Source organism: Eretmochelys imbricata, chromosome 7 (assembly GCF_965152235.1).
Source record: "Eretmochelys imbricata isolate rEreImb1 chromosome 7, rEreImb1.hap1, whole genome shotgun sequence".
NCBI classification, from domain to species: domain Eukaryota; kingdom Metazoa; phylum Chordata; order Testudines; family Cheloniidae; genus Eretmochelys; species Eretmochelys imbricata.
In genome coordinates, this window is record NC_135578.1 from 85,005,224 (window position 1) to 85,028,790 (window position 23,567).

Genomic DNA, 23,567 nt, shown 5'->3' on the forward strand with positions numbered 1-23,567 from the left:
TGCGCTAATGGGCCACTATCTCGAAGTAGGCGAGGCGTGAGAATGCGCTTGCGCAGCGTTGTTCTCTGCACTGAGGCCGTCCGAGGGCCACATGGCCATGCGCCTGCGCAATCCTGTTCCTGAGGGCTGGCTGGGCGGGGCGCAAGAGGGGGGCGAGGCCCGGCGCCTGCGCAGTGCTGTGCCCGGCAGTGCTAGCGTCCCTGGTGAAGGAGGCGGTGCGGCGTGTGTCAGTTTGTCTCGTTCGCTGCCGGTGGCACCATGGCCAGCTACAGCCTGGAGGAGCGCGCCACCCCCAACAGCCTGGAGTACCGGGTCTTCTTCAGTGAGTGCGCGGCGGCCCCCCCGCTCCGCGCGGGGTGCCCGGGCGATGGGATCCCGCCCCGGAGGAGGCCAGGCGGCATAGCGCCCGGCTTGGGGGCAGCCTCCGGCCTGAGGTCGCCCCCTCGCCTCCGGAGGGCTGGGCCCGGCCCCGCTGACCAGATCCGTGCGGAGCTGCCTTGGCTCCCCCGCCCCTCGCCGGCCCGGCTGCCGAGCGGGTTAAAGTCTGAGCGTGGCGCGGGTGGGGCCGGCCAAGGTGCCTGCTGCCGCCGCCAGATAATCCTGTAAAGGGCTTTTCTCTGCTTCCTGCTCCTTCCAGCCCTGTCCCCGGGGGAACGGCCTTTAGCCTGGCCGGGCTGTCTAGGGCGGTAACCTGGGGCGCTGGCCTAGGAGGCCCCCTGCCCCGGGGCTCCGCCTGGCGCTGGCCGGGTGCAGGGGCTGGTGGGAATGGGGTCACCTGTCGTGCGGGGAAGCAACGAAAGCGTGGCTACGTGTCTCGAGCAGCAGCCCTGCCAAAGTCAACTCGCCCGGGGCCAATCTTCTACTCCTATGCTGCTTTTTTTTTTTTTTTAAACGTAGAAGGGGTGAAAATGTGGAGGGAGGGAGGTATCGTCCACATTTAAATGCATGGGAGAGCAGAAAGATCATAGGGGAAACTAGCTGCTTGTAGGACCACGTCCTTGAGACTGTTCATCATGCACCTATCAGCTCTTCAAAATCCTTCGTTGAAGCCCACAAGACCTAGTTGTTCCCTCAGTGAAGTGGCGACTTAACTCTTCCTCTTATTTTTGACCAGACATGTCAAACTGACACCTCTGATAATGCCATCAACTTGCTCTGCCTGCATCCCCTAAATCTTCTGCCTGATTACAGAGAGAGAAGTAGTTCCCAACTGTATCCACTCCTAACTTGTCATAGCTCTCAAGTAAGAACTTGTGCTGGGACTGAAGGATAGAACAAAATTGGCTCTCTGAGTATTGCATCGTCTGTTTGGCTTCCTTAGTAGCTCGCTTTCCATCCTTAGGAGTAAAAGGGCATGATACTGAACTGGCCACAAATAATAGACCTGTTCTGTTGCACCTCAGCAGAAGAAAATGCTTGACTTAATACAATGTTCCCAACTCAATTTTCTGAAGGGAGATAGCCTAAGAATCCTAGCCGGCTTCTCTAACTTAGCCGTTTAAGTGACTAATCTCCTAATGGCTGTCTTAACTGAGATTATGAAACATTTTGTATCCAATACAGTCTTTCTAGGAAAGTGATAATTTAGTACTGTATTGTTTAGTAGGAAGAGTTAATATCTAATATTGACCTGCTAGGATTTGAAATTTATTCCACAGAGAAAAAGCAGACACTGTCCATTACATTATAAAATCTCTGGGTGATACTAATTGGTAATACACAGGTATGAATAACAGAATCTTTCCATGCTTTCCGACTCATGGAGTAGGAGCAGGAGAGAAAATGGGGTGGGGAGTTAAAATGAGTATTGCTCAGTCAACAGGAGAAATAGCGGTCTGTTTCACATTGTCTGCTGGGAATGATCAGATTTCCAAAGTCTTGCTTTATTGAGGGGGAACCAAACAACTCTCTTGAGGGCAACTAGCAAAGTAACTCATTTATGCTGAAGTAAGTAGGTCTGTAGAAAATACCAGAAAACCTACAAACTGAAACTGTTAATTCTCAGATCCCTCAAAGTTCTGTTCTACGCAGGCTGTAACAGCAGCACTCTTGCCATCGTGGCTTTAAATATCAGCTGCAATTCTAAATATGAACTGTACCAAAATGTGGAAGAAAGCAGAATGTCTACACCAGGCTACAGTGAACTTCCCAGTCCTGGTCTTCACTACTTCTTTATTTTTGTAGTTTTGCAGACCATTTTGTTTCAACTTATCGAACATCAAAGATAATAGCGACTTTCACTGAGCACGCTGACTGTGCTTTAAATTAGTAACTAGCAGTCCTGGGCAGGATAGTCTTGCAAAGATCCTGCAAGGGTGCTGGGCTTGCTGAGCATAGGATTCTGGCTTCATTCCCACTCATACTCTGTCCAGTTATCTGCTAGCTGGGGCAGGAAACAGCTTCAGACTCATTCCTGGTACGCAGGTGAGGATGTTTCCCCTCCCCCCCCACCCTTCCCTGGAAAATGTGTGCAGCAGTGCTAGAAGGGGGTGGAAATGTCTGATGATTGTAACTCATGAATGAGGTTAGCCAACCTTACCTAGCTGGCAGCCTTCAACAAATAAGCCCTTTGCATGTGCCATACATATTGGAACCACTTTGATTTACTGGGTGATCTATAGCACTTGGGAGGGGTATAAGTATTGCTTCTTAACAAGGCTTCTGTATGTAGTTATTAGGGGAGCTCTTAGGATACAGCTCCAAGACAAATTATATCTGCAAGCTAATTAAACCTTGTGGTGGTCTTAAAGTGAATCTAGACCACTTCCTATAAGATCTGGATGTAATTTGCTGTCCTTCTTCCAGCCAGTGTTTGACAATTATCAATATTTTTATAATCTTGACAGTCACCTCCATAGGTGTCATTTGAGGTTGTCCCATGCCATTTCCCCCATAGAATGTGACACATTAGAGAATCTACTTCCATTATTCCCAGGGATCTTTGTTTAACTACTTGAGGGTATTATGCACCTGTGATATCAACTTCTTCTTAGAGTTTGAAATAGAATGTTTCTATCTGTTGGTTCTTTTAAACTGCGCTGAGATTAGGGAGATAGACACAGCAGCATAATCATGCCTTACTTGGAGAAGGTATGTCTTGTTACTTCCTTCATGTATTCACAACCCTCTATTTAAAAACAAAAAATCCTTTACAATATTATTTGTGCAAATGTTAAGGTGAGCTCTGCAAACAAGTGATGGCTGTTTTTTAATAAGTCTTGAGCTGTATTTCTGGAGGAAACATGGGGAGTTTTATAAGACCTATGTTGCAGCAATGGAACTGTAACTAAGCTATGTCTACGCTACTGCGGTAAGTTGACCTACGCTATGCAACTCCAGCTATGTGAATAATGTAGCTGGAGTCAGTGTACCTTAGGTCAAGTTATTACGGGGTCTACACCGCGAGGGGTCGATGGGAGAAACTCTCCCATCGACTTACCTTACTCTTCTTGTCGGGGTAGAGTATAGGGGTTGCCTGGAGGGCAATCTGCTGTCGCTTTGGCGGGTCTTCATTAGACCCGCTAAATCGACCGCCGGTGGATCGATCTCAGAGCGTCAATCCTGGATGTAATGTAGACCTGCCTGTAGTAACACTGACATTAGTTTCCCTGTTACTATTTCAGGACATGGTCAACATCTTCTAAGCTAGGCATTTGAATAAAGACAACTTTATAGCCATAATAGTTAAATTATTTTCATTAGCGCTAAGTAATGCATCTTTATTTACTAGCTTAATATGTTGTTCTTTCAGAAAATGATAAAGGACGCTACATTTCACCATTCCATGATATTCCAATATATCCAGTTGCTGGCAAGGTAATGTATATGGCTATATTAAGCAGGTTCTTAGCTTCCCACTATGAGAACTTTTCTATTAGAAATCTCTTCCCTCCAGATACTATTGGTTTCTCCTTTCAGTGCATCTGTGTGGTAAATAACTGCAACATAAACTATGATAGTAGTTGGCCGCTGGCTAAACAGTGCAACTGCAATTTCTCTAACTGAGCAAACTGGGTTAGGTGGAATCTTACATCATGCACTTTCTCTGCTGCTAAGGGAAATTCAGTACAAACTTAGCCATAAAATGAATGATAAGGTCTTCTGTACCTTGGAACTAGTAAATAACTTCTGATGCCAAGCCACTTAGGCAACTAACTTTATTAACTTAGACATGTGAAATAACATTGTTACTCGTCTTATAAACTGGAAATGGTTGGTTTCATGGATGAGAGCTATGCAATGATTGGTTTCATGGATGAAAGCTATAAAAATTATAAACTTTTCTAAGAATGCTAATGTAGAAGAATTTGAAAAGTGATGACTTAGGCCCTAATACCATGAGCAGAATCCTTATGTAAAGCTCCACTGAAATTGTTGTATGTCTTCGTTGCAGCGTCCTGAAGTGCTTCTTAGTTCTGGGGCTAAATTCTTAGCTGCATTAGGGCTGCTTTGTGTCACTTTCCAAATGAAGATCTGTCGTAATTCCAGTTTAACCAGCTACTGAAGTAACCTCCCGGTGTATGGCGAGATCATCAGGTTACCCAGAGCCATTCCAGTAAAACTATCCTGCTCTGAGAGGAGTGTGGCTGGGGAATCCCTGCATTCTCTGTGATCCATGGGTGCCATAACAAGTCCTTAAGGTTGTGGCAGCTCCTGCAACTTAAAATGGTGGTTCCAACTTGCTTTCATGGTCTGGCCCAACTGCACCATTTTTGAATAGCAGCTCAGGATCTTGGGAATGATATGCTGTGTGGAAGGAATTTTTCATTGTGTGTACTTCCCCCCCACCTCCTTCCCCCTCCCAGGGTTTTTATCACCTCTTTTGGTACTTTTGTCCAAACATAGTGCTAGTTCAGAATTGGCAAAGCTTGTGCTGTGGTGATGGGAGTAGTGTAAGACTCTCTTCCATTACATCTGGAGAACTGCTTCCTTTTTTAAAGTCTCTAAAGCCCCTTGAACTGCTGTGGTACTTCCACTGACATCCATGGGAGTGCTGAATATGGGTCAAACTCTGTAGCAGAGTTGAAGGTTTTTCTGGACTCAGCATTTCAAAATGATTTCTGACAAATTGTGAAATGGTATCAAGTTACGCAATGTCAGTATTTGATCAAGATGTTGGCTCCAAATACAAATCTGTGTCACAGGGATGTCTCTTTCCCCCTCCCTCTTTTTTTAAACTCTTTCCTCTTCCCTCCTCAGGTACTATTTCTAATCTCCTATTATGCAGAGTTATTTGTGGAGCTCAATCTTACAAAGAGGACCTATAGATGGGAGTAGAGTTGTCTGTGCTGCCTTAATAACTACTTTTTGTAGAGAGCTGGCTGGTCATATGCCATTTTCATTTCCACTTGCTACTAGTATTAAAATGTAGAGTTTTAAAAAATAGATGAATTATCTGTTAAGATGTTGCACACGCTAAAATAAAAAGCTCAAATCTATGCACTAGTCTTTGGCACCCTCTGCATTCCTCCTTCCTTAGTCTAGGAAAGACAGTTCTCCTGTTATTTCATTGGACCACAGCATATGGATATCAAAACCTCAAGTTTAATAAAGGGAAGCTGGGAAACTGCCATCCTGTGTTGTGAATACAGCGAGTGAAAGCTACCCAACCTCTCCTTGGACTGTTGTGTTCTGCCCATGGGTTTCCTCTCCATGAAAATTTTCCTCTGACATATGGTTTGAGGAAGTAGTGCACATTTGCAGGGAAAGGGTTAGCATGACTGAATTCTGAGGGTGGTAAGAGAAGAGGCAAGAGCCCAGAAGATCAGGTAGGTGCATGGTCCGCTAGCTAGCTCTTGCTTTTTACAGTAAACCCTCCTGGTAAAAATATCTTTTCTGACTTGTCAGAATTATACCACTAAAGTAGATACAGACAAACATTTTGGAAGCATTTCATGTATTGACCGGGGTGTTATGGATATAAAGGGAAGATGGGCTGAAACAAAAACTTCTAATTTTCCAGTAGTGTGTGCAAGACCTCATATGAGCAGAACCAAGATACTTTCAAGACCAACTCCTATGTAGTGTGTAAGTTTATGTATAACTTGGGGAGGGTGTTAAGGGCAGCAGTTAGCTGGGTGGTAAGGAGAAGACACTTTCAAGTTAAGGCCACTCACAAAGCACTATATGCCAAATGTGGTGGAGAGCAGTATCTTCTTGCCCATCAACTCGTGCAAAACTTCCAACTTCCAAAAGCACGTTTCTGGAATGTAACTTAGACTAATAAAATACAACAAAAGTTATACTCTTATTCTCCTCAGTCTTTCTTGAACTGGGTAAAAACAAAAATTGGAGCGGAGGGGGTGGGAAGGTGTCTGGAGCAGTGCCTATTGGCTTCAGGATTTGGAGTATTACCGGTTAACTGCTAATCTCAGATTGGTAAACAAGCAGCACACTACATCAGTGTCTGTGGGGTGTGTGTACAAAAGTCATTGGGGAGAAACAAGTGTGATTAATATTGTATACAACTACACAATGCAGTGTTGACTGTGTTACTTTTCTTTGTATTGCATGGCTATCTCAGGGAGCTTTCCTGGTTACTCTGCTGGTTCAGTAGCTGTTTTGTTAAGGAGCCCAGCTTAGGGCAAAAGGTTACGTTACTTTGTCTGGACACTGTCTCTAGCTCTTAATCCTGGTATTTTTAAGATCTTGAGAGGATTGTGAAGTATTTTTCAGTCTAAGATTTGAGATGTGCCAAACCTATCTGTATGTGGGCTCTTGTCCTCCTAGTATTCAAATGTGAGTCACATTATCTTAATGTATTAATCATGCCTTCTAAACCATGTCAGACTCACCCACTTAATTTCCCAAATATGAACTAGCTTCTACATATACACAAGTTTCCAGAAGTTGCCTTATCTTGAATTTAGCTAATACCCTTCAACCTCCTCTCCCTCCCTTCAAAAGTTATGTTTATTTCCATACACTTAAGCACTGATTGAACAATCACACCTTACCTACTTTGTTCTGATCCACTGCATTTTCCACACTAATGGATCTTTCTCTCTCCCTCCTTAGTAGAGCAATGCACAAACACTAGTGGAGCTCTGAACCACAGAGAAGAGCCCCTAACATTGAAAGAGTAGGTGTAGTAAACTGAAACTGGAGAACATGTAACACTGATTGCAAACCTTTAGTCATCCAACTTTGGTGAAATGCAGGTGCAAGGGATTTAGCATCTCTGATACAACTGTTTTGAAATACTAATGCTGCTTAACCTGAAGATTAGATGAACCAACGGTTGATATGGAGCCAGGAGCTGCAGGTACTCAGCACTTTGAGAAAAAATAAGCCAGTCTTAGTTGTGGGGGAGGCCTTTTAAAAAAAAAAAAAAAAATACAAAAAAGCTCTGAGCTCTGGAGGAAGAAATGACTCTAGTATGGGACTTTCAGAAGAAGTACTCTGTGTTGGTCTAACTCTCATCTCGGTGGAAGTTTCGTGCCAAGTCGCACCCATAGTCTCAGTACTGCAAGAGACAGTTCTATACAGTAGAACCTCAGAGTTACAAACGGACTGGTCAACCACACACCTCATTTGGAACCAGAAGTACGTAATCAGGTAGCAAGAAAGACACCCCCCCCCCCCAAAAAAAAAAAAAAAAAAGCAAATACAGTACTGTTTAAACTTTTTTTTAAAGGAAAAGTTTTAAAAAGTTTCTGTGCTTGTTTCATTTAAATTAAGATGGTTAAATCAGAATTTTTTTTGCATAATAGAAAGTTTCAAAACTATATTAAGTCAACATTCAGTTGTAAACTTTTGAAAGAACCATAACGTTTTGTTCAGAGTTACGAACAATGTCCGTTTCCAACATACTCATAACTCTGAGATTCTACTGACTTCCTGACAATCCTTGCACCTACTCCATTAAATATGCCTGAGCTATAGATGGGCCATCTTTACACGGGGAGGGATGATTTTCAGAACATCTTGGAGATCTCTGGTTGTTTTTTTTTAAGTCAGGGTGGAGTTTGTATTTCTGCAATGTAGAATGCCTATCAGAAGCATTTTTTTCTTAGAACTGCCTCAATTATATTCACCCTGCAAATGAAAAATGAAACCTTTTAGTGTCCTGGATCTGCTTATGCTTTCTTTGGCCTCCATTTTGTTTCTCACTAGAAACTCACATGAGATACTTCTTGTTATATGTTTATTAAACTTAATTTAAAACTGGTATTTCAGGATCTACTAGTGTCATGGAGTTATGTTGCTGAAAAGATGCATGTTGCACCAACAGTGTAAAAAACCTACTGTCAGAATATAAAATAGCCTTAATGCTGGGCTTGCATGGAGGAGTAACTTTAGTCTGAATATTGAACACTTTACTGTTGATACTTAACTGACTGAGCAGCTGGATTTTATCAAGATACAACAAAATTATCTCACTTGGACACAGCAAAATGTGTTAGAACTTTAAATAACTTGCTGCTTTTGATTAGTTTGCGCTTCCTTTAGAATATGGGGATGTATTTCTCATTTCAGAGAGATTTTGCTGATCTGCTTCTTGCTTGTTTCAGAATGTGTTCAACATGGTTGTGGAAGTACCTCGATGGACAAATGCAAAGATGGAGGTAAGTGGAAGATAAAATCCATAACTGAAGGTCTGGCTGCTTCTAGTTCTTAAATCTCTGGCACTGCTGAATCTGTGTGGCTTTTTTGAAAGGAAAAAAGTAGTCTAATGTAGTACAACTTTGCTCTGGAACAAGCAGAAGACAGCCAAGTTAACAGACCTAAATGTAAAACTTTGGTAACTAGCTTTATTATGTATTAATACTAAAGTAAGCAAAATATCATGAAACTTAAAAGCTCTGACCAGTGTTGATGTCTCAGTTTAGGTATATAACAGTTGCAAAGCACACTTGGCTGTATAAAAAAATTGCAGAGTATGGACAGTTTTATGAAAACTTATTAAATCATAGTTCTACTGTAGTTAACTGCTAAATGAACTAGGAACACTGTAATAGTAGGCCAGGATCACTCTTATGTGAGGTGTAGTCTTCTTCAGTCCAAGACCCAGGTGTTGGTGGAGCTTTAAGACTCTTGCTTGAAGCCCCAGATGCCTAGTGGAAGAGACCTCCTCCAGGAAAGGGATTAGTTTGGCCCATACTACTTGGGCACTGGAATGGCTGCAGGCTATATAAGCATAATTTAAGAAGGATGGGTTTGGGTATTAAGAGTAATTGTATATTTTGGAGGGCTTCCACATTCCAGCTTATCTGAATACCTCCCTTGGGAGTAGCCTTTCCTTTACCTCTGGCCCCTGACTAGTTGGATCACTGAGGGTGAGCCTGTATCCTAATAGCTACAATTTGTAATGTATCTTAATCGCCAAGTAAGGGGCTCATTCCAAATAGGACTGGTTTGGATACCATTTTAAGCAACTCTTCCAGAGGCAAATTTTACCCATGATGTCAATAGTATTTATTTTTACTGGAGAACCCAGGCCAAGACTTTCTATGAAAAAGAAAAAAAGCCTCTGGGCATATTTTGGCATTTGCCTGTGTGGCCAGACTTTCAAAGGTACTGAATCTAACAGCTTTTGTTGACTTTGAAGGGTGTTGATAGGTTTTCAGATTAGATTCAGATTCCTAATTTTGAACATCTGGGGTCTAGGTGACTAAATGGTCGTCGTTTTAGTTAGGTAAAAAATGTGCAGGTAACTGCATTTGTCTGTTTCAGATTGCAACAAAGGATCCTCTAAACCCAATTAAACAAGATGTGAAGAAAGGACAGCTGCGTTACGTTGCTAATGTATTTCCCCACAAGGGCTATATCTGGAATTATGGTGCTATCCCCCAGGTATTGCTTTGTACATATATCTTACCTTTTTCTTGTGGTGGAAACTAGATATTAGCCACACAAACACCATCCTGAACATATTTATGTGTTTTTTTTTTTAAAATGTGAATGCTACCATGCTAACAAAACACCAGGCTGAATCTATTCAGACTGAAACTGAAATAGAAAATGCTAATGAGGGGAAATATGTAGTGACAGTGACAGAAATCTCAAGAGGAAGGTAAGTATGCAAGTCATGTTGTAAACAAGCTAACAAAAATATAAACTTGCAGTAAAATACCGATGTAGAATAAAACTGGCTTTATACCAGTAATAAAATGCCAGCTGTTAAGCTACAATGACCCCTACCACCTATCAATTCAGTTGAACAACAGTCTTCAGAAATTAGTAGTAGGTGGATAGTCTTCACTGAAGAATGTTGCTATATGAGAAGAATGTTTTAGGCATTTGGTAAGTGCTCTCTGATAGGAGTGATTCTGTGCCCATGTGTAAGTTTCAGACCCCTGGTGCTTCATCTAATGGTCTGACTTGGATTTCCCAGACAAATTCTTCTTAAAAGCAGCCTGTCAGGAGACCCTACATTCAGTTGTGTACAGACAGTGAAAAATCACGAAGAGAGTCATTAATGTATACATAACTTGAACATGCTTTAGGATCCTATGGCTAAATATACTAAAATCACTTTAGATAAGATACAGTATTAATACTTGCATTCTGCTGGGCTTCACATCTGTAATTTGAACAGTCCTGGCCTTTTCTAGAAATAGACTTTCTATCTCGTATAAATAAAAGCTAGGTTTTTAGTTAATGTTGTAGCTAACAAAACACATTGTATGACAACCTGTACAGAATGGATCTCTTCCATACCCTTCTCTGAACTTTGTCCACACACTGCCCTTAAATTCAGACAAACTTTCCACCACCAAAGATGGACAGATTTGGCTGCCTGCCTGCCAGCATAAATATGTAAATAATGCTGCTACAAGTTCCTTATTGTAAAAGGGCTATCTTAACACTGATCTTGTTTTGTCTTTTAATTATCCTGCTAACTTTCGGTATCCTCCCCTCTGACCTAGGAGAAAGTGAGATCAGTTCTGATAACGAGAAGTAGTTGAAAAGAACAGTCAGAAAAAGTGAGCATGCAGCTTATCCTGATCTAGAAATACCAAATGGAAATGGACAAAGTAAACAGGCTGTGTAAACAAATGTAAAAAGTGAACACTTCCTAACCAGCAATCAAAACTGACTTTCTTCCTGCTGAAACCCAATGGAGAAACATTCCATCTTAATTAAGCTTCTTCACTAGAAAACTGCTGCCTGCATGAAAAACTCAGAGCCATCCATTCATGTACATTTTGAATCTCTGGGGCTCTCATCTAGTTTAAAAATCTCTTTCTCATACGTAGACATGGGAGAATCCAGGACATAAAGATGAAAATACTGGCTACTATGGAGATAATGATCCAATTGATGTGTGTGAAATTGGAAGCAAGGTAATGTGCTATCTTACAAAGGATGTTTATTTCTTAGAACTGTAATCCGTTAATTAACTGACTTCAGAGACCACCTAACTTCTGGGTCTTTTATTAAGAACTTGGCTTCTCTTAATGCTGAGACTTCTGGTGCTGAAATGTAATGAATCTTAATTCCCCAAATTCATGTCAAAGTTCAAGTTAATGGCTACCCAGTGGTGTGATTTACATTAGTTTCCAGCCATTCAGTCTTCTGTATTGATCCTCTTACTGAACTTGTTTTGAATGTTAACTTTTTACTGAATTGTAATTCGTCTTATGTTGCACATCCCATAGCACATTGGTAGAAATAATTAATAAATTTTATTTAATTAGGTATGCTCAAGAGGAGAAGTAATTAAAGTGAAAGTTCTGGGCACACTAGCGCTGATTGATGAGGGGGAGACAGACTGGAAAGTAATAGCAATCAATATTGAAGACCCTGAAGCAGCCAGCTATAACAGTAAGTAGCACAGGAGGAAGGCATTGTTTTGGCCTTTTACTTACCCAACTAGGGGTTTTGAACAGAATGTTCCTTCATGCTGGAAAAATCTGCATTTAAAATCCCTAGAGCTAGATTTTAGCCAGCTTCTGCACAGGGCCTTGGCAGAGCAAGGTGAACCCAACCCCCTTTTTCACTCCCATCCTGCTTCTTGTGCCAAGGGATCTACATATTCCTAGAAGTGGTGCTGGCCTAAGCCGCAGAAGGGTGTACTAGTTCAGCACAATCCTTTAGCACCTCTGCTGGTAGAGGTCGCTTGGAAGCTTCCAGTGGGAGCTGGTTACCCTTGTGCAGCCAAAACCCTGAGGGAAGGTGATAGTGGAAACTCCACTGAGGGTGAATTGTATACACAGCACTCATAAGATTTTGCTGGCGCAGGCACAAGGCACAATTTGCACCTCTGAGCAACAGCTGGCTTGATCGGGTCCATACAGCTAAATGAGCATGTGGTGTCTGACAAAACACACCTAAGTTCTCCACTCAAGTTTCTCCTGACTAAAGGTCAAAATTCCTTCTGCCCCTTCTCCCCTGAAAATCAAAAGATTCCAGTAAAATAACTTGGGCTAATCCGACCTATTAAAGGTTATCAATAACCTATCTTTGAAAAATAACTCTTCTGTGCTTTTGACAGTTGGATATACTCTGAGGATCAACCAGCCTCAAATCTGACTACTTCTTGCTGTCTCAAATTAACTTGTTTCTTGTCTTTTTGACATAAACTTGGGCAGGGAGGTAAATCTTGTTCTTAGATATCTAAAATCCACCCTCTATCTTAAAAATTGACTTATAGTACATTAGCCAAACTTGTCCCTAACAAATGACTTCTCATGAGAGCTAGGCATACACTCTTTAGGAGATGTTTCAGGTGTTGTACTGTAGCCAACAATCATAATGCTTATCTTCCTCAGTAGTGCGAGACTCCAAGGTGGTCTGGACAAAAGTATATTATACGCATAGCACAGACTAGTTTAAGACTGCACATATTTGCATGATAAAGAAGAGTTTTTTGTTTTTTTTTCCCCCTGCTGTTAGATATTGATGATGTCAGAAAGATAAAACCTGGATACCTAGAAGCTACAGTGGACTGGTTCAGAAGATACAAAGTACCTGATGGGAAGCCAGAAAACCAGTTTGCATTTAATGGAGAATTTAAAGACAAGGTAATGTAACCACCTCTTCATTATTGTAAATCTGTAAAACCAATCTGATTGTCCAAAAGGCACATTACAGTTGAGGAACAATAGTCTATATATTAAGCGTGAGGCACATATTGCATACTTAAATGTTAGTTTTCAGAGTAGCGGCCGTGTTAGTCTGTATTCGCAAAAAGAAAAGGAGTACTTGTGGCATCTTAGAGACTAACCAATTTATTTGAGCATGAGCTTTCGTGAGCTACATTGAATGCATCGATGAAGTGAGCTGTAGCTCACGAAAGCTCATGCTCAAATAAATTGGTTAGTCTCTAAGGTGCCACAAGTACTCCTTTTGTTTTAAATGTTAGTGTGACTGCAAAACTGAAGTTTCACTTGAAAACGTAGGCCACTTGACTAAGCTTTATTTTATCTACTGTAATAGAAATCACTGATGTATTCCTCTTCTAGCTCTCCCCAACCCCATCTTTATTTTGCTTGCTAGCAGAAACACTAAGGGTTACATCCTCAGGTGCAATGCAGCTGTTGAACACCCCCAGCTGTTGGAAACCACACATAAAATAGGTGTATCCCTCTACAGGAGGATCACTCCAGAACACAAGATCTTCTGGCATAGAACCAGCACAGTAACTCCAATGACTTTCTGTTGACATGTGGAGCTTAGCCAGAACAAAGGGGGCATGACTGGTGCTTCCCTTTATCTCACTGATCTCTTCTCCCCCCCTCCCCCTCCCCCCCCCATCTTGGCCTGTTAGAGCCTCCTAGTAGGTGACAAAAGCACACAGGTAGCCCATGAAGACTGGGTGGTGCACTTGTGTACACACCTTTCTCCTTCAGACGTGTTGTCCTAATTTGCTATAGCCAAGGAACTGATTTACCTCTTCTACATATATTCTGAAAATCTCACCGATTTCCTCAGGGTGTAAGGATTTTGTTTTGATGGCATCGCTCTCTTTCCAATTATTTATAACTAGCGAAACAAGAATTTTAAAAAAATAATCTTTTAACCATATTCACTAAGCATTTCACTTGGCTGTGACTATAACCATTACATTACTAGTTTCACTTTCTGGATCATATGCTAGAAAAGGATTCTTGTGTGTGTCAGGCTACACATAAGTCTAAAAAGTATTTTGAATTTAAATGTGTAAAAGAAAAAAGTGTTAACATAATTTTTGCCTAAAATGAATTGGAAATGTCCCCTTCCTTTAAATATTCAGAAAATAGTTCCAAAAACTGATCAGTGTCACGGCTAGTCTACATAGCTATTATTCTTTTTTTCTGTCGCACCCATTCGGTTAGGTGTTTCAGTACTTTGTATCTAAGAGTTTGCTTAAACTAGGGAAGGAGGATAGAGCAGGGGTGGCCAACCTGTGGCTCTGGAGCCACATGCGGCTCTTCAGAAGTTAATATTCAGCTCCTTGTACAGGCACCGACTCCGGGACTGGAGCTACAGACACCAACTTTCCAGGGTGCTGGAGGGTTCTCACTGCTCAACCCCTGGCTCTGCCACAGGCCCTGCCCCCCTTCCCACCCCTGCCATGCCTTCACTCCTCCCCTTCCCACCCCCCCCCAGACTCCTGCATGCCTCGAAACAGCTGATCGGGAGGTGCAGGGAGGGAGGGGGAGGCGCTGATTGATGGGGCTGCTGGTGGGCAGGAGGCGCTGGGAGCGGGGGCAGAGCTGATGGGGGTCTGCTGATGTATTACTGTGGCTCTTTGACAATGTGCACTGGTAAATTCTGGCTCGTTTTCAGGCTCAGGTTGGCCACCCCTGGGATAGAGATTAGGTCAGGATCAGCCAACACATGTTAGCAGACATCAACCTCTTTCACTAACGTAGACACTCTGTTAGTGAGAGAGGAAAATGGTTTTATGGTAAAGGTACTGGACTGAGATTTAGGAGATCAGAGTTCAGTTCTTTTGTGTGCCACAAACTTACTATGTCTCCTTCAGCATCTTGATTCCATCTTGAAAGAGAAATTTTATAATCCCCCATTTTGTCTGTTAAGGTGTTTGGGGCAAGCACTGTGTCTTACTAGGAATCTGTAGAGTACCCAGCACAAAGGGGGCCTAATCTCACTTAGCAGCTCAAGCTGCTACTATAATACTAATAGTGACAGAGGGCAAAATAATAGTAGAGATACTTAATCTGTTTATAGCAAGAAAATTGCTCTTCTAAAATATCTACCATAAACATTAGACTCTGTTGGTTCCTATCTAATTGACAGAATGGGGGATCATTAGAGTATTTGCCAGTAATATGGAATTTATCCTTCTTAATTTTAGGACTTTGCAATTAACATAATCAAAAGCACTCATGAACACTGGACAGCTCTAATATCTAAAAAAACAGATGGAGGAGAAATCAATTGGTAGGTTACAACTCTTCTGTTACACTGCTTTTTTGTTAAAAATTCTAACCAAATGGGAGTACTTAATAGAAGTCTGTGTTAGGGGTTTAAAAAGGGTCCCAAAGGTGATCCCAGCAATTACAAGCCTGTAAGTGTGACTTCAGTACCGGGCAAACTGGTTGAAACTATAATAAAGAACAATATTGTCAGTCATATAGATGAACATAATTTGTTGAGGAAGAGTCAACCTGGTTTTAGTAAAGTGAAATCACGCCTCACCAATCTACTAGTATTTTTTGAGGGGGTCAACAAGCATGTGGACCAAGGGGATCCAGTGGATATAGTGTACTTAGATTTTCAGAAGGCCTTTGACAAGCTCCCTCACCAAAGGCTCTTACACAAAGCAAGCTGCCACGGGATAAGAGGGAATGTGCTCTCGTGGATTGGTAACTGGTTTAAAAGATAGGAAACAAAGGGTAGGTATGAATGGTAAATAGTGGTCACCCCCAGGGGTCTGTTCTGTGACCAGTCCTAGTCAACATAGTCATAAATTATTTGGAAAAAGAGGTAAACAGTGAGGTGGCAAAATTTGCAGATGATACAAAATTACTAAAGATAGTTAAGACTCAGGCAGACGACAAAAGGATCTCTCAAAACTGGGTGACAGGGCAACAAAATGGCAGATGAAATTTAATGTTGATAAATGCAAAGTAATGCACATTGGAAAGCATAATCCCAACTATACATACAAAATGATGGGGTCTAAATTAGCTGTTACCACTCAAGAAAGAGATCTTAGAGTCATTGTGGATAGTTCTCTGAAAACATCCATTCAATGTGCAGCAGCAGACAAAAAGCGACCAGAATGCTGGCAATAATTAAGAAAGGGATCGATAATAGGACAGAAAATATCATGTTGCCTCTATATAAATCCATGGTACGCCCACCTCTTGAATACTGTGTGCAGAGGTGGTTGCCCCATCTCAAAAAAGATATATTGGAATTGGAAAAGGTTCAGAAAAGGGCAACAAAAATTATTAGGGGTATGGAGCAGCTTCTGTATGAGGAGAGATTTTAAGACTGGGACTTTTCAGCTTGGAAAAGAGACGGCTAAGGGGAGATATGATTGAGGTCTATAAAATCATGACTGGTGCAGAGAAAGTGGATAAGGAAGTGTTTTTACTACTTCTCATAACACAAGAACTAGGGGTCACCAAATGAAATTGTCAGCAGGTTTAAAACAAACAAAAGCAAGTATTTCTTCACACAACCCACAGTCAACCTGTGGAAGTCCTTGCCAGGTGTTGTGAAGGCCAAGACCATAACAGGGTTCAAAAAAGAACTAGATAAATTCATGGAGGATAGGTTCATCAATGGCTATTAGCCAGGATGGGCAGGAATGGTGTCCCTAGCCTCTGTTTGACAGAAGCCGGGTATGAGCGACAGGATGGATCACTTGATGATTACCTGTTCTGTTCATTCCCTCTGGGGCACCTGGCACTGGTCACTGTCAGAGGACAGGATACTGGGCTAGGTGGACCCTTGGTCTGACCCAGTAGGGCCGTTCTTATGTTACTCTAGTATTAGCAACTTATTCTGTAGCTCATTCAAAAACTGAGCCTTCAGCCTGTGTTTTTTAAAACTGGTAACCTTAATACCATTAATGCTGTTGTCTAATACTCTTGGGGAAAGAACCTGGCTCTCACGATTGACCTTTCTCTTTTAGCGCAAATACAACTGTGTCAGACAGCGCTTTTTGTATTAGTCAAGAATCTGCTAAAGCTACTGTGGAAGCAGTAAGTACAAATAGATTTGGGTATCTTTATTTTTTAAAGCACCGGGTGTCGGTGATTATAAAGAAAAGACAAAAGGAGGTTAGGTGGTACACTAAAAAAAACACTTTTTTCCCTGTAGGAACAACTTGTTGTATTGGCTAAAATCACTCTAGATGGCCAATCTAAGCATGAACTTTTAGTAAGCAGAGGTGCAGGCGTGTACAGAAACTGAAACCCCTTTTTTCAGAGTTTCTTCTTGCCCAGCTCATCTGGGGATGGAATCTCTTTTGAAACACTGTTTTAATTGGAGCAAAGTACTTGTTTTTGTATCATTAACTCATGTAAATGACTTGAAGTTAAAATGTTTGAAGAACTTTTTGAAAATGAATAGCTAAGACATAACATGAACTTCAGTTTTTAAAGTATAGGCTACCCTTTGCCCTCAGAATGCATGATATTTGTGACAGAACGACTTCCAAAGGACTCCCTTCTGATTCCTTGAGAATATTTCCTGTCAAATGCATTGTCCGACATCTAATGTGTACTGCATTAATCAAAACTTCTAAATGGGTGAGGAATTCAAGCACTTCAGAATATTTGGCTATACCTGTAAGTCTGGAGTACCACAATATTAGGCAATTTCTAATAGAAGTGATGCAAAAAAGTGTGAATGGATAGGTAATGAACAAATCCTTTCAATATGTTAAAATAATTCTTATCAGAAGCAGAGACCAGTTTATAAATAGATGAAGATATAAACCTGTTTAACTTACTCTGCTTTCTAAAAGTGTCATGTTATAGCTGTGTCAGAATTACGTGGTAAAACTCTGAGGATAGAACACTTCATTAGGTTGTGGACTGGAATTGTCACCAGCCACAATATATTTTCGTCTTATCACTAGAAAAGCAAATACTCCTTGGGAAATATTAAACCTGGAATCCAAAACTAATGTCCTTTGCTCTTGTTTTTTGGAATCCAGTATTGGGACATTAAATAGCTATGGCTGCAGAAAGACAATAGAATATTATCTGCTTGCCTTTGTAGAGGTAGATATGCTTAGTGCAGAATGCCACCAAAAAATAGCTGGCTTGATTACTTCCATATTATCTAGAAGCTGTACTGATTTACAGAATACTGACAATATATAGCTGTGTTCTTAATCACCTATAGTTCTCCAGTATTGGCTGGTATGAATCTCTCTCCATATTTATATAGCCTGGATTTTAAATCTAGTTTAGTGAAGAGCGGGCTTTGGGAACACCAAGAAGCATAGTAGTCTCCAGATCTTAACAGTACCTCAATAGATTCCATAGTCATAAGCCATTAATACACGTCTTATTTATCAGGTACCACCCTGTGGAACTCCCAATACAATACCACCTGAAGGTAAGCCTTAACACCTACGTCTCATTCCAAAGTGACTTTAAGAAACGTTTGTTAAGAGATATTCTATAGGAAAAATGTACTGCAAATATTTTAAGTATGGTAACATTTTTTAAAAGCATTGGAAATAAACTAAAAGCTTTGTTTAGAACTCTAGATTTTGTAAGTAACTGTTTAAAAATGTCTAACTTTTCCACTCAACTCCTAATTTTGTACATGTGAAGATGCTGCAGCATCAAGCATTCTAACTGCTGTTTGAATAGCTTTAGCAAGGAGAGAGGAAGGAATACTGGGATTAGCAGGTTTCTTGAGCTTTAGGAAAAGCAATGCAGAGGACTGAAAGCATAGTGAATGCAGCAGAATCCACACCTCTCTACTTTATGCCAAAAAAAGTGAAGGGGGAAAAGTTTACAGTAGTAGGATAACATATCTATTAATAGTGCAATGTATAAGTGAGCTGAAAAAAGAGAGGCTTGATTTCATACCCCCAGGAGCCAGAAGTAAGTAGCAAAAACCAGACAAGTTGCCAGAAAACCAATACTCTCTCTAGTCAGTTTCTAAAGCATTTGTTACTGTCTGACAGGTTCATTAAAAATGCTTTTGCCTCATTGAATATGCTTGTATCTTTAAACTTGTAATTGGATATTCCTAGTAAGGTTAAGGTTAAAAGGTTAAATGATTGATGATGCCATTACTGAAGCAGCTGTCACAACAATAAGCATTCTTTGGTCATCCATCCTTTTTTCTATATATGATGCTATAACATGCCTCTAACCTTAAAATCTTGAGGCTGCTAGCACCAATGCAGTCCTAGAGTAAGTCTGTTACTAAAACCTTTTCACAGATTCCCTTACTTCAGGAGTTGTGGGATCATAACTGTGTAATAAAGAGAAATGCCTGAAATGAGCTGCCATCTTGAAGCCCCTCACCCCATAAAGGGATCAGTCTCCACACAACTTTTTGGGGTAATGCTCCCAACTCCATGGCTCAGGATTCATTGAAATCTAAGAGCCCTTTTTGCACCATTGTCTAATCAGTGGGTAATCAAAATGGCTTGCCAAGGAGAGTCTAGTGTAGTAATTAAGTTCTAAAGTAACAAGTTTGAAGTTTGCTTAAGAAGGGGAAACACAGATTAAACTTTCTTGTTAACTAAGTTTGGAGAGAGTGCTAGCTTGATAAATTAAGTGTGTGTGGGAGGGAAGGGGGGTAACTCCCTTTGATGGACACCCAGCCAGCCAGTTAGCTGTAAAATTCCTCGTTAGCTGTTGCTTTACCTGTAAATGGTTAAATAGTCCCCCAGATAAAGAAAAATAAAAGTGGGTGTGATAGGTTGGATCACAGAAACCCCCTTGGGACTGCTACCTGATGTGTGTAGACTACCTTTGAGCCTGTTTTCCCTGCTAGCTTGGTACTTCAGAGCCCTGCCTGGTTGTGCCAGGCACGCTAGCCTGCTACAGCCACAGACCCAGGTCTGAACCACATCCCCCCACAAGCTACAGGCTTAACCGAAAACAGCTTAAGAAGTGCTCCTGTCTCTTGCACTTACATACCCAACTCCCAATGGGGTCCAAATCCCAAATAAATCCATTTTACCCTGTATAAAGCTTACAGTAACAAAGCTTATACAGGGTAAACTCATAAACTGTTCTCCCTCTATAACACTGATAGAGAGAGATGCACAGCTGTTTGCCCCCCCAGGTATTAATACATACTGTGGGGTAATTAATAAGTAAAAAGTGATTTTATTAAATACAAAAAGTAGGATTTAAGTGGTTCCAAGTAATAACAGACAAAAAGTGAATTACCAAGCAAAATAAAATAAAACACACAAGTCTAAGCCTAATACAGTAAGAAAGTGATTACAGATGAAATCTCGCCCGTAGAGATGTTCCAGTAAGCTTCTTTTACAGACTAGCCTCCTTCTACTCTGGGTCCAGCAATCACTCACACCTCTGTAATTATCCTTTGTTCCAGTTTCTCTCAGGTATCTTTTGGGGCTGGGGAGGCTACCTCTTGAGCCAGCTGAAGACAAAATGGAGGGGTCTCCCAGGGCTTTATATAGTTTCTCTCTTGTGGGTGGAAACCCCTTCCTCCCCCGTATAGAATCCCCTCTACAAGATGGAGTTTTGGAGTCACCTGGACAAGTCACATGTCTATGCATGACTTCTCTATAGGAACGCTCCCAGGAAAGCTCAGATGTGGATTGGCATCTATCAAAGGCTTTTGTCAGCTTAAGTGTTTCTTGATTGGGCACTTACTGAGAATAGTCTTCTCAAGAAGCTGACCAAATGCTTCACTGAGGCTACTTAAAATCAAACAAGTACACAGCCAATATTTATAACTTCAAATACAAAAATGATACATGCATACAAATAGGATCAATATATTCAGTAGATCAGGGATTGGCAACTTTTGGCACGTGGCCCGCCAGGGAAAGCCACTGGTGGGCTGGGACTGTTTGTTTACCTGCAGTGTCCGCAGGTTCAGCTGATCACAGCTCCCACTGGCCATGGTTCGCAGCCCCAGGCCAATGGGGCTACGGGAAGCAGTGGCCAGCACATCCCTCAGCCATGCCACTTCCCGCAGCCCCCATTGGCCTGAAATGGCAAACCGCGGCCAGCTGCAATTGGCTGAACCTGTGGACACTACAGGTTAAACAAACTGTCCTGGCCCGCCAGCAGCTTTCCCTGATGGGCCGCATGCCAAAGGTTGCCAATCCCTGCAGTAGATCATAACCTTTGCAGAGATGTTACATAGCACATGTAGCATAAAACATATTCCAGTTATGCCATATTTACATTCATAAGCATATTTCTATAAAGCATTATGGGGTGCAATGTCACAGTGGGCACCTGACCAAAAGAGTCAATGGGAAGGCTAGGACTTTTTAAAATTGGGAAAGTAACTTTCCCTTTGTTGTTCTCTCTGGGCTGAAGAGATGGGGCAGCAGGAATGCTGTGTAAAGTTTGAACCAGATATTAAAATCATATCTAGAACTACTTTTAACAACCAAAATATTTAAGTAAATTAGAAATGTTTAGGAAGACCGCAATTAGGTTTATTTCTGTTTATTTTTTAAGGCTTGTGAACTTCTCTGTACTAACCTCAGATGCTTTTGTTTGCTTGCAACCTTTAACCTAACCCCCAAGAAAGCTATTTTGGGTGCTTAATTTAAGCTTTTCCCAATTTTAAAAAGTTCTATCCTTCCCATTAGCTCTTTTGGTCAGATGCCCGCTTTTTTTCTTTTTGCTTTACCTGGGGGACTTTTTAACCCTTTACAGGTAAATCAAGTAAAGAACAGCTACCAGGAGGGATTTTACAGCTGGCTAGCTGGGTGCCCATCGCAGGGAGCTGCTCTCCTCTCCTCCTCCCCCCCCCCGCCCCCTTCATTTATCACAGCTAGTCAGGAACTCTTCTGGAATTTTAAAGTATTTAGTACTGCCTTAGACCCTGTGCAGAATGCTTGCAGTGCACTATTGTGTAAAAACATTAATTTCAGTGTAGTAGGAAGGCTGGAGGGGAGGAGGACTTCAGTCTCTGGGAACAGTTGCTCAACACTCTTATGTCTCAGATGCTAGGGAATTATGGAACTAAAAAATAAAATCAGCATGGTTGTAGGCTACTGTAATCCCTGACTACAAAATTATTAATTTATGTATTGCATCTGAGATAGCAAAATATTTAAGTACAAGGACTGCAAACATCAGTGTGGCTTAGTTAATTTTAAGTCTGTATTGTTACCATTCTAATTGCTTCTCTACTTAGCAATACTGATAAAATGCCAAAAAGAAGAGTCTTGCTCCCATTCTAGTTAATAGCAAAGCTTCCACTGACTGCAGTGGGAGCAGGAGCAGTTCCAAAATCACATTTGACAGTCCCAGGGGTTGAGGAAATTAGTAAAGTTTGAAAGAGTTGAGTGGTAAGTAACCCCTAATAGCCACAGGCAGATAACATTGGGTCCACAAACTCTTCTGCAGAAATATTAATGGTCTGTGGGGTCCTGGAGAACTTGAACTAAATGTACAATAACTGGGTTTAAACCTTTTTTTTTTTCTTTTCCTTTTCTGACTACAGTGGACAAGTGGTTCTATTACCAGAAAAACTAAGACCTAAAGGTGGATGTTGAAATGCCTACATTTCTCCTACCAGGAAGCCCTAAGTAGGGGAAGGAATGAGAAATACTAGCTTACAGTTCCAGAGGAAAAAATAGTCTTGTCTTATAGATAACTTATCATAACAGAATTGCATATCTACCAATGTGGCATGTTCAAGATGTACTAAAGTCATGTGGAGAACTAAATGCAATCATTTTGTAAAAGAGCAGTTTCATGTGTCTTAATATGTATCTTTGTACATCACAACAGTAATTGTTCAACTCAATTGTGTATAGAATACTTGATGGGTGTTCACTGTACATTAGTAAGAAATAAAATTATTTTGTTGAAGTTCATTCTGTGGATTCCTGTCTCCTCCTCTTCTCTGCCAGTATTCTGTCTAAACACAAAGCTACTCTGAATCAAATAAGCCTTTAAAAACAAATTTCTTCTATCAAGAGACAAAGGCTGCATATGCTCATCTTTTGCTTCACAGCACAAGGATTCTGTGGAGGAAGGACCATGACACTTAATTTCAGTGATTGTAAAAATGTGGTGCCTTGGTTGAAAAATGCATATACCTAAACACTCAGGTGAGCAGTACTCAACTGCCATGGCAGTTCTTAATTACAAACCACCTACTCCTGTGCATCAGCAAGACCTTAAAGCACAGAAACCTTTGCTTGAGTATATTAACTTACACAAATTTAATCAACTCTAAGTGCTGTTGCTGCAAGTAATTCATTACTACTAAAACTGACCAGTTAGCCAAAAATTCTATTTATTTCATATCAGGGTGGATACAAACTGATTTTTTAAATAATCTAATCTGATTTAAATACATTTGGATACTTTTATTTAAATACAGGTTTGTTTTTTTAAATAACGTTTAAAACATTCTGAAACTGACAATCTATGTTAAGGTTTAAACTATTAAAATATTTAAAGATACTTAGCAATACATTTTTGTGGCTAAGCTTTTTAAAAAAAGCCAAACCTACT

The 23,567-nt window shown here is 41.0% G+C and overlaps 1 protein-coding gene across 2 annotated transcripts; it reads left to right on the forward strand.

Moving 5' to 3' along the window:
- Window positions 1-167: 167 nt before the first annotated feature.
- Window positions 168-22,921, forward strand: PPA1 (inorganic pyrophosphatase 1). Of its 2 annotated transcripts, XR_013346658.1 has the most exons (12): window positions 168-322; window positions 3,752-3,816; window positions 8,514-8,567; window positions 9,676-9,795; window positions 11,202-11,288; window positions 11,643-11,769; window positions 12,841-12,968; window positions 15,248-15,333; window positions 17,039-17,108; window positions 17,534-17,657; window positions 18,435-18,474; window positions 22,546-22,921. XR_013346658.1 is itself a non-coding variant. In XM_077822011.1 (11 exons), exons 1-11 carry the CDS (start codon window positions 259-261, stop codon window positions 22,575-22,577), a joined length of 873 nt encoding a protein of 290 aa, XP_077678137.1. In that variant the 5' UTR covers window positions 168-258; the 3' UTR covers window positions 22,578-22,921. The 2 variants fall into 2 exon arrangements, 1 of the variants encoding a protein (XP_077678137.1); XM_077822011.1 differs by lacking the exon at window positions 17,534-17,657.
- Window positions 22,922-23,567: the final 646 nt, after the last annotated feature.

Excerpts from the sequence above, each read along its gene's own strand:
- PPA1 (XM_077822011.1), top strand. The coding sequence starts at position 259 with ATGGCCAGCTACAGCCTGGAGGAGCGCGCCACCCCCAACAGCCTGGAG. Across the intron at positions 323-3,751 it reads GGAGTACCGGGTCTTCTTCA|AAAATGATAAAGGACGCTAC; the intron begins GTGAGTGCGCGG and ends TTGTTCTTTCAG. Across the intron at positions 12,969-15,247 it reads ATGGAGAATTTAAAGACAAG|GACTTTGCAATTAACATAAT; the intron begins GTAATGTAACCA and ends TCTTAATTTTAG.